This window comes from Propithecus coquereli, unplaced genomic scaffold, assembly GCF_000956105.1.
Source record: "Propithecus coquereli isolate 6110/MARCELLA unplaced genomic scaffold, Pcoq_1.0 Scaffold132, whole genome shotgun sequence".
Classification (NCBI taxonomy): Eukaryota; Metazoa; Chordata; class Mammalia; order Primates; family Indriidae; genus Propithecus; species Propithecus coquereli.
In genome coordinates this window covers 722963-734472 of record NW_012137414.1, presented here as the reverse complement: position 1 = coordinate 734472, position 11510 = coordinate 722963, and the positions used below count along the sequence as shown (strand labels likewise).

At 38.4% G+C, this 11510-nt stretch overlaps 2 protein-coding genes across 2 annotated transcripts in view; both read right to left on the bottom strand.

Moving 5' to 3' along the window:
* Nucleotides 1–312, bottom strand: part of FIGF (c-fos induced growth factor (vascular endothelial growth factor D)) — a 39437-nt gene extending 39125 nt beyond the window's left edge. The window contains exon 1 of the mRNA XM_012638699.1: nucleotides 223–312. Coding sequence (XP_012494153.1) covers nucleotides 223–312 — 90 coding nt within the window. The remainder of the gene's footprint in view (nucleotides 1–222) is intronic.
* A 1061-nt stretch (nucleotides 313–1373) lies between these two features.
* Nucleotides 1374–11510, bottom strand: part of PIR (pirin (iron-binding nuclear protein)) — an 88785-nt gene continuing 78648 nt past the window's right edge. Inside the window, exons 7-9 of the mRNA XM_012638705.1 lie at nucleotides 10374–10456; nucleotides 6895–6961; nucleotides 1374–1486 (exon numbers count right to left, since the gene is read on the bottom strand). Of these exons, the coding sequence (XP_012494159.1) occupies nucleotides 1374–1486; nucleotides 6895–6961; nucleotides 10374–10456 (263 nt within the window). The remainder of the gene's footprint in view (nucleotides 1487–6894; nucleotides 6962–10373; nucleotides 10457–11510) is intronic.

Here is an 11510-nt window from a genome sequence, read left to right as displayed (position 1 = left end):
AAAAACAACAACAAAAAAATCACAGCACTTTCAGATACTCATGGCCAGAAGCTTAGTAAGACTAAGAAACAGAATAGTCATTAACAAGTGCAGGATATATCCTGTCCACTATTAGGAGTGTTCTGCATTTTTATATTGATTAAAAAACAATGAAGGCAAAGAAAGTCCTCTGTATAAACCAATAAAAGAATCTTCATCACATTAATAATTGAGCTCACCTACCTTCGCTGGTCCATGTTCATTACTGGAGCCCTGCACCAGCTGCACATAAAACATCACGAAAATATTCACCACTGCCCACTCTCTGTACATTTTGAATATTTTAATATCCACTGATTACTAAGCAGTTGACATCAGGCAGCTAGAGAAAATGGTTTCAAAAGGCATTCTCCAGAAGGAAAGTTTGAAACCCCAAAACTTCACATGGAAAAACAAATAATCAGTTGTGATCAAAATCCAATGAAATGACTTCAGTTAGCCAAGGTAGGTTTTTTGCACAATCTTGGTGGGGAGAGAGAGATGAAAAAAATTTAAAATGTTCTCATGCTCCAAAAATAATCAGGAGGTGGACATGTCTTCCACCTGAAATTGGAAAGCACTCTAAATTAATTTCATGTCCAGCAAATTAAAAAAAAAAATTCTCTCCACCCTACGCCCCAGGTTGTAGTTGCTTTGTAAGGAGGTGGCGTGGCCACAATACTTGCAGCTACAGAAAGCTGGAACCCAACTCTGGATTAAAACTTTTTTCACAACCTTCATGGAAGCTTGCAGAAGCATGTGTCTTAAATCTGACACAGATTTTGGCAGAAAATGCAGGGAAGTCTTGGCTGTAATCCTGTTGTGTCCTTACCAATAGCAGGGCAGTTTTAAAAACTGACTCAAATGCTCAGGACTGCTGTTATTTTAAAGCAGATAACCTGTAACATGAAACCCCAGCACATAGCCTTGACCATTGCATCTCAATAGGATTGCTTAGGAAAGGACCTCAGACATTCACGCATCTGCTGCCAGTGACACAACAGAAAGCAATCAATATGCTTTAAAAAAAAACCCACACATGCACAAAATTAACAGAAACATCCACACGTACATGCAAAAAGGCAAACATACACAAAATGATTTTTTTAACAGAAGCTTAGCAACTTAGGTCAAAATGAAGAACATTGATTTTTACAGAAGCAATGATTCGGTTTATTTGCATGTGCCAAGAAATACCTTACGTGCATTGTTACAAAAACCATATTATCACTTTAGTGTGGAATTCTTTAGAAGCACCGGGCTAAGTCAGCTTTAGAAACTGAATGCCTTGAATGGTTGGATGCCACAAATGGCAAAATTCTAGGAAGCGTGGAGACCTGCTCTTGTGCTCTTCACTAGTTTCCAATCTTTGATTTCCAGGTTTTGGCCCTTTCAAACCCATTTTTTGCATTTCTGAAATCAAGAATGGCCTGAGAAATCTCTTCATTGGTGTTCATCACAAATGGACCTAGGGCAGAAAAAGACATTCAGAAAGTTCTGGGTGACAAAATTTTCCTCTACCACTCAAAATGGTATGTATTTTTGTAGTTCTTAATTTGAAACAAAATCCAGGCATATCTGAACAGTAAAAGTCGATTTTCACAGTGTTCAATCCCCAAGGACTGTAATACAAATTTCTTGAGTAGGACTGTGTATGATTATAAATTACAACAACCAAACTTCAGATAAACAGATGCGACTGCATCTCACCCGTCCATTGCAGGTTTTTCATCAGCAATGGCAATCTCTTCATTCAAAACAGTCTTAAAATTGGTTCTATTACAACCATTTTTGTAGTTATTTTTGACCTTAGCTGATGTCAAGAATTGAACCTATGTGATAAAAAGAATTGGCAAATCTCGTCATAGTTTTGATTTCTAGGCAATATGAGGCTGTGTATGTATACAAGGCCCCTGAGTCACTTTTGAAAATTAGCAGCACCTCATTGACAATAAACAGGAGATTACAAAAATTTGAAGTCAAGAAAGCATCATTTTTTGAGTTCTATATGGGTTGGCAAACTTTTTCTGTAAAAGGCTAGTTTAGTATGTATTTTAGATTTTGTGGATCAAATAGTATCTGTCTCAACTACTTAATTCTTTCACTGAAGCACAAAAGCAGCCATTGACAATATAAAAGTGGACAGGCATGGCTGTGTTCCAATAAAACTTTATTTACAAAAACATGCAGTGAGCAGATTTGGTCCACGAGCCATGGTTTGCTGACCTCTTTGTCTACTTCCTGCGTCTGAACTGAGGTTTTGCTAAAAGTGTACAAGAAGTCCTTCCCTAATCTACCAGAAGACAATGTGTCTGTCTCTTCCTTTTTCTCCACCCATTGTAGGAGCAAAGGGGCACTGGACGGTCTCACTCCCATGATCTGTTGGATAAACGAGGCCAGCTCTTATATGGCATTGGCAGTGTCTTGAAAGCAGTTGACAGATTTGCTCATTCAGTACGTTTCTTCTACCAATCTGCAGAGGTTTCTTCCATTCCCTTTATGGGACTCCCCCTTCTAACAGGCTTTCTCTGAGAGACACTGATTAACATATAACCATATTACTTAGAGGGAATAACACATTCAAACTTAACCATTGTTAGCATGTCAACACAGATCTGGTAATCTCTCTAATTTAAAACTTGAAAAGGAAGACACAGGATAACATGCCTTGATGATGTTGAGGTCCCCGGGAGAGGTTGGGGGGAACAGAATGCTAGTAGGAAGGGAAAGTCTGACAGAAAGAATCTAAATTCATTCATTCAATTGCTTATGTATTATTTATTGAGTGTCTATTAAGTGACAGACATTATGCTAGGAGCTAGAGACATAAAGATGAAAGACAAATGAATTATAGAATCCTCCCCAAAGGAGCTCAAATCTGTCACACAGACAGATATGAAAACGAATCATTACAAAATAGTGTGATATATAAAAGGAAAACAGTATGTAAAATCTAAAGAATCAGCACAGAAAGGGGAGGAGGAGGGATCCAGGAAAGGATTCGTGGGGGTGATGTTCAAGCAGTCATACATGGAGGAAAGGTGTTTTCAGGATCAGCATGCTGAAGGAATTGAGGATGGGGCACAGTGCTGCAGGGAGGGGTTGCAGTGGGGGGAAAAGAATGGGGATCTGATATGTATAATAGGAAGAAGCCAGACCCTTCCGAGCTTTGGATACCATCTATAGGAAGAAGTTTGGATTTAATTCTGCAGGTGACCAGCAATCACTGAAGGGTTAAGTAGAGAGTAACGTGATCTGATTTATAGTTTTTAAAGAAGGCTTTGGCATCAGGGTAGAGAAGATGTCTGGCCTGAGAGGCTGAGTTGGTCGTGGAATTGTCAGGGGTAACTGAGATACCGGACACGGGAAGCTGTGAGCAGAACAAGGAGTTCAGTTGTGGATATCTTGGCCTGGAGATACTGGAGACAATAAAATAGCTTCCCAGTAGAGGTTTTTGGTACATTGTCAGAACTTATGGATCTGGGTCTCATGAGACATTTCATCTGGAGATGGGAATTTGGACTATATTAGGTAGGAAAGAACAGTTGAACCCTCATATGTATAATAAATAATAAATCCAGGAGGGTACCCTGGAGAAGCCAACTTTTTAAAGGACATGCATGGGAAAGGGAAATGGAATTTGGAAAATGAGAGCAGGTGCTGGGCTAAGGACAAATTCCTGCACATCATAATTTTGCTATAGTTTGGACTTGTGGAGCATTGCGCCCATGCCCCAACTATTTTTCAGCAAGAATGGTACACTTCTGGGCTTCCATTTTGACACTTTTCTGGGGTAGTCTGCCATGTTTCCCAGTTTCTATTGTGCACATGAATCACCTGACAATCTTATTAAAATGCAGATTCTGATTCAGGAGGTCTGGGATTCTGCATTTCCAACGATCTCCCAAGTGATGCTGATACTGCTGGTCCATGGACCACACTTTGAGAAACGAGGCTCTGGTTTATGGGGAACCATTGGGAGCTTGGAGCCCTCCAGAGCTGAACTGATGAAGCTCATCTCAAATCCTCAAAGAGAGGAAGAAAATTGAATCTAGAAAGCAGATGTTTTTTAATTGATCAACTACAAGGGTTATGAACAAGAGAATTGTTTGATAGTTATGAATAATCCCATAAATCCTCTTTCAAACTACAGTGTTCATCTCTTTTCTAATTAAACCTTTGAACTCCCTCTCCTGCATAAAATGGTGTGAGTCTAATCTCTTGTTATGTAGAACCTTGGTACAGTAGAGAGAGCACAAGATACAGGGGCAAGAGACTAGGGTCCAAATCCCAGCTCTACTACTAATAATCTCTTCCCATCAAGAGAAGCCACAGGGTATAGTGAGGGGCACCTGGCATGGTGCGAGGTGGAAGGGTGGGGTGGTGAGAAACCAGACAGCCTGAGTGTGACTCCAGCTATGTGGCCTTGGGCAAGCCAATGAACCTCTGTACTTCTGCTTCCTCATCTGAAAAATGGGCATGAGAGTACCAATCTCATAGGGCTGAAGACTGAATGAATTAATATTAGGAAAGCACTTTGACCAGTGTCTAGGAAATAGTAAATTCTACACAAGTATCTGTTAAGTAAATAAATAAAATATCTGGATTTCATTTTCTTCATTTATAAAAGGGAGATGACTACATCACAGTTAAGGTCATTTTCTATTCCAACATTCTGTAACATCCTGTGCTTAATCTGCAGACACGTAAGTAAGGACACACAATGACAAAAGGAGCAAGGGTCTTAGCTAATTCATGAGATGAGTACTGGTTCCCAAACAGCGGAGAGATGGATGTGGCTGTCTCTAAACATGCACAAGTAAAAGAAAAATTTAAATGTCTGGGTTTTTAAAAGTCAAAAAACCAAAACAAAATGCTTTGCTTCTCAGTAACTGAGATTTCAAGGGACATACCTATTTTGTGTGATGAATCTGAGTTTGTATGTGCAGGCACACCTAGTGTCCATGTGTTCCAAGCAACTGGGAGAGGACCGACATGATACAAGTGTTGGGCGGCTTTGAGCAGTCCCACCCTTTTGGTCTGTCACCTAATTCAGGTGGACTTTTTTTTTTTTTTTTTTTATTTCAGCATATTATGGGTGTACATATGTTTAGGTTGCGTGTGTTGCCCTTGGTTCCCCCCGAAGTCCGTGTTTCAAATATGTCCATCCTTCGGGTAGTGCGCATTGCCCTCCTTGTGTATACAAATACCCCTCCCCTCCTCCCTCTTCCCCCCTCCTCCCACCGCCCTCCCCCTTCCCTAGCATCCACTAGATGTTGTTCTGATATGTGCATTTATGTGTTGATTAGTTAATACCAATTTGATGGTGAGTACAAATGGGTCCCGTTCTGCTGCTCTTGTGGTGCTCCACTTTGGATAATGGGCTTAAGTTTAATCCAGGAAAGTGTAAGAGGTGCTAGATCACTGTCATTTCTTATGATTGAGTAATATTCCATTGTGAACATATACCAAATTTTGATAATCCACTCATGGATTGACGGGCACTTGGGTTGTTTCCACATTCTTGCAATAGTGAATTGTGCTGCCATAAACATTCGGGTGCAGATGTCCTTATCGTAGAATGTTTTGTGCTCTTTTGGGTAGATGCCTAATAGTGCTATTGCTGGATCGAATGGTATTTCTATTTTTAGCTCTCTGAGGTATCTCCAAATTCTTTTCCACAGAGGCTGCACTAACTTACAGTGGACTCTTGTTTTCTATTATTGGTGCAGAGGAGATTGCCTAACTTAAAAGACTCCCATCCCACACATTCTTTTTCCACCTAAATTCTAGTCACTAGAAATAAAGATTATGACCCTATTCAGTTTGCAGGATGCTTCCAGAAGAACAAACTACCTGTATTTCTGTGCTACTAGGTCAAGATAAAAGGAAACAAGAACCACGAACCTCTGAAGTGGAAGTGGGAAGCATGCAAAATGGATGTCAAATGCATCAGGCTACCTGAGGTATAATTTCATGTTCCCCCTTAAGTTATTAATAGAACAAAAAAGAATAATATTTTTAAAACGATCAGTGTTCTTTAAATTTATGATCCCCTGGGGTTTATCTGAAATCATTGTGTATACCTGAGAATTCATACCAGGCAAAGTAATGTAATAGAATTTTAATGCTTATTGAATTTAATAATTAGTGAAGTGGACATATGTTTTGTAGGCATTTATCTAAATAAGTTTGGTTCTAGGTGCTTTTAGATGTTCCTAATTTAATCAAACAACAATCATATGAAGAAGTCAAGACTCAAAGAGTTTTTTTTTTAACCCCCACCCCCTCACCCCGCCAAGACTCAAAGAGTTGAAGTGATTGTTATGGGCATATGCCAGGATTTTCTTTCTCCAAGTACAGTACTATTTCTACTATGCAACAGCTACCTTTATTCACTTTTTTAAGTAAACAAAAAATGACTTAACTATTTTAGCAACTTTCAAAGAAATATTATTCCTAAGAGCTTCATATTTTTCACTAAAAATACAACAGATTACAAGGACAGTATTGAAATCACTGTTATTTTTGTAAAGATATAAATGATATTCCAGTCCCCAATAAAATGCAAAAAATCTTTTTTCAAGTTGAAATTTCCTATAATATGATACAAAAACAGCATTTCTGTTCTTCCCACAGTTCCAAGCTCAATGTCCTACACACTACAGGTACTTAAGAAATGTTGCTTTTTTTAAAAAGAGAGAGGAATAAACACCCCATATATATTTTCCTCTCATAATGAAGAAATTAAACAAAATCTTCAGATTTGTAGATGGAGAGACAGGACAAAAACCAGCTATTTTTCCCAATAATACTAACATATACACTACTTCCAAAAAAAATCAACAAAGAGAATCATCATTATTTTGGGCTTACCATGTTGGACAACTGGTTCTCTTAATGGCTCCCCAGCAATTAAGACAAAATGGCTCCTCTTGGGATCCTAAAGTTACCAAAGAAAGCATCAAACAATAAACAGGTTTACTTCTGAATGTCAAATTAGGAACAATTTGAAGTGCTAGCCAAATGGATGATGTTCCTAATTCTGAATATAAATTCCAAAAATATTTTCTGTGCAACTCAATATGGAAACATTTATTCCTTAAGCTGTTTAGTAGCAATTAGAACTCAAGAATAAGTCCAGGCCACCAAAATATTAACATTCTCAAATTAAAGAAGGGGAATTTAAGATTTTCTTTAACTGGAAACATCTTTATGACAAACTATCAAACTATGCAATTGAATTGGTTTACTAAAGGGTCTATGATTTCTCACTAACAATATAATTTTTTAAAGGGAAGATTACTCCTGCAAATCCCAAAATAAGATTTTATTACTTTTTTTTTAGAGACAAAGTCTTGCTTTGTTGCCCAGGCTGTAGTGCAATGGCACGATCTTGGTAAACTGCAACTTCTAATTCCTGGGTTGAAGCAATCCTCCTGCCTCAGCTTGCCAGTACAGGCATGCGCCACCACACCCAGCTAATTTTTTATTTATTTATTTTTATTTGTAAAGACGGGGTCTTGCTGTGTTGCCCAGGCTGGTTTTGAACTTCTGGCTTCAAGTGATCCTCCCGCCTTGGCCTCCCAAAGTGCTGGGTTATAGGCGTGAGTCACCACACCTGGCCAAGATTTTATTACTTTTGACATTTATTACTATTGATGTAAAATATGCCCCAGAAATGTTGCACAAAATTGCATCTTATAAAAGAGAATTCGGAGAACATTTGCTCAGGCAAATTTCTCTCCAAAAAGGTCCTATTACTTTAAAGTCTCTGAAAGTTTTTGTTTAGAATTAAGAATTAGATTTTTGTTTCCTGAAACTGGAAAAAAACATTTATCATAATACCCAGTGCTAGTATGGATGCAGGGAAAGATACACTTTCATATATTGCTTGGGATATTTAAACTGGTGCAGTAATCCCTCCAGAGAGCAATGTGACAATATGACTCAAAACTCCTGATGTTGCTGATGTCCTCTGGTTCACTAATACTAATTTTAGGAATATAGTGTAAAGGAATAATTGGTTTCCCAGTTTCTTCATTGTAGCTCTATTTGTTACAGCAAAAATTGGAAATAGTTCTCTAAAAGTGAGGGGTTGGTTAAATAATTACACTATGTTTATAAGATGAAATGTCTTATGGCCATTAAGATTCATTTTCTCAACAAATATTTAAGTGCATAATAAAATTTTCAGAATGTATCGTAAGTTTTTTAAATGACATAAAATGGTATATATAGTATGGTTTTCACTTTTAAGAAAATCAAGAAATCATATATTGAGAAGTTAGGGAAGAAACAAACCTCACACTAGGTGAGGAAGTCAGCGGGCCCTGCAGGGTGGCATGTGCTGGCCTGAGATGGGTCAAATAAATGCTAAGATGAAGCAGGGAAACCTGGAGCAGAGACAAGGTGTCATCTCTCATCCCTTCTTTGCCCTCCTATCTTGCCCTGGAGACTGGCCACTCTAGAAGAAACTGCCCATACTGCTTGTCGACTAGGATGATGGGTGTGATGGTGGAGGACACAAAAATGGGGAGCAGTAAAAGTGCAGGAAGAACAGATTCCAGTAGGAAGCAAGGGAATAAATCAGCTCCTTATTCTTGACTACAACTTCATGCAAATGGGATTGGGAGCAGCCTTAGTAAGTCACATCTCTCTTCTGTATTGAATCCTCAGGCTAACACTAGCTCGAAATGAGGATAACCCTGCCTTGGAGTCCAAGTGAGTCAGGGTCCCTTAGGGCCTTTTCTAGCTGTAGATACTGTTATCTGCCCTAAGGCTTTGGACCCAAAGTATGAATCCTTATTAGGTAACATGTATGTGGTATGATCATCTGTTCAATTAGGTATTTGGATCAGTAAACTTTCCGGCTACCATTACTGGTCCCCTACAATGTACTAAACCAGGGATAGACAAACTTTTTCTGTAAAGGACCAGAGAGTTTCAGGGTTTGTGGGTCATCTAGTCTGTCACAACTACTCAGTGCCACTGTTCTCTCTTCCTTGGGGAAGAAATTATACCACAAGCTTATCATCCTCTTTCATTAATTTCTATTTCTATTGGTTTGTTTTAAAGTTTTGTCTACATTGATTCCTCATCTCCAAGAATTATCTATAGTCCCTATTGTTTACCCCTAGAAATTCGAATCTGGAGGCAACACGTATTTGTTGACTCTTCATTTTCTTTCTTTGTATAATTGTTCTATTTTGTTTTCAGCGTAAGTGAAAATGGATCAGCTCTCTAGAATTATAAATGTAGACCTGCAGGCATACTCAGAACCATTTGAAAATAATCTCCATTTTGAACTGAGAGGAGCATGTGATGCATTTCATAGTCCTTTTGTGACAAATCCCTGCTTTTATAGTGAAGTTTCTGATATTTTAGGAGTTTTTCTGATATTTTAGGAAGTTTTTTTCCCCAGGTTTCTAAATTTTTTCTCATGTCTATTTTATTCCCTTGGGTAATTCGTTCACCATCTTGTGAGTCTGTTAAGCCCAACTGACTGCTTCGTGTCATTCTAATAAAGAGGATGGAGGAGACAATTGTGCGAAAGCTCCTGAAAAGATGAATTTTGAAAAGTAAGGGTGAGAACTATTTCAGCAGGCAGGTGACTGGCGGAGAGGCAGTCTGCCTGACTTCTGTCCCTTTGACCCTGGTCTCATAGAATGCAGTGGACTTAAGGAATTATTAGATCTTAGCCTGCTTTTCTGGCAGCTCACCTACTGCTACTTTAATCATCTGCAGCACCACCATGGACTATGAAGTAAACAAAAGAAAAATATCGTGAGCACCGGAAAAAATGCATATCTCAGGGTCTATGCCCTCCAATATTAGACTGAGCCATATGAAACTGCCATGTTTGACCTATAAAAGTGACAATTTTATATATTTCAACCCAATATACGAAAGAGGCACAAAAGCTACATATAGGCCAAAACCTACTGTTATCAGAGTCATTCTTTAGAACATTATCTGGTTTAACCTGGCAACCTTGGTTCTTCCTCTAATATAGCAGAGAGCACATTGCAGATAATAAGGATTTGGAAGCTGAAACGGAACACCAGTAAAAAGCAATGAGGGGAGTCTGAAGGGCAAGGGCAGCCAGGATAGAAAAGAGTCAGCTGAAACCATCAATTTATTGGCTAGTAGTGCTCCTGGCTCCAGGGGCATCATTCTATTATGTGCAATTCTATAATTATTGCTGCATATAAGCATAGCTTGAGCCATCAAAGCCTTTGGAAGATTTCTATGAAAAAATTGTTATTTAAAAAAAAATGAGCATTTAAAGGCACATGTGTTGCTTATATCCACAGGATAGTAGAAAGTATAAGTTAGGAAAATAAAACACTTACCTTGTTCTCTACCTGAACACTGTCACCTTCCCCGAGCACTGCTGTGTGATGAGGTTCTATTTTCTGTTGTGCATCGTCAGGCCCTACAAAAACGATGGCCCACTAACTTTAGAACCCATTATAGTATATTTATCATATGGTTACATACTTGGTTAACTATGTAGCACTGTAATATTAATTTCAATTTCAAAAATAGCAGAAAGGAATTTCCTTAAATCTCTTGGTTGATTATATTTGCTATATTATTAAAGTCTGAAACTGGTTAGTTTTCAATTTTGAAAAGAACAGGGAAGTGAATTCTGCATCGTGACTTCATTTACTTTTAATGTCATGCTCAAATAGTTCAATTGATAAGCAAAGCCTTTGGCATTATGTGCACATAAGAGTGTTTCGTTTGGTAAATTATAAACCTTATAAGAAATGAGCACACTTAGAAAAATGATCAAATGTCATTAATTCATTTCAACAAGTATTAATCGAGCACCTACAATTACCTAGTGCTATTAGGGAAATACAAAGATGCGCAAAGCAGAGTCCTTGCACACAAATAATTCAAAATCTCATTGGAGCAAACTACATACACACAAACAAAGTAATCAGAGAATAATTTAATTGAAAAATAAGTAAGTTGGATAGCTATTGAATAGCTATTGAACTGTGAACAAGACCCTGTTCTAAATGCTGTGGGGGTCTTTGGGATAGATAAGTTTCCATCCCTTCTAAACTGAGGCTCACAGATAAAGCAATACAAATGAAATTGTCTCATAAGGACAACAATAAATTAATAAGCAAAGTTCAACAAGAGAACAGGGTTGGTAGGGGCTCATTCAGGTCTAGGGGCCCCAGGAATTTGCTGTGGAGGAGATAATATTTGAACAGAGCTCTGCGGGATTAAAGGCAAATCTGGGAAGAAATGCCTTCTAGACAAGAAGACACACAGATCGTGCAAGGGTAATGTGTGGGCATTTCTGGGGAAACAGTGAACCTTCCTGGAATGTTCTTCTGGGATCAAGGAAAACCTTGAAAGCCATGTTTATCCATATAAAATTGAGAGCCCTTGAGGAGGATGTGTGTGTGTGTGTGTGTGTGTGTGTGTGTGTGTGTATGAAAAGGTCAGATATGTATCTTGAAGAAATA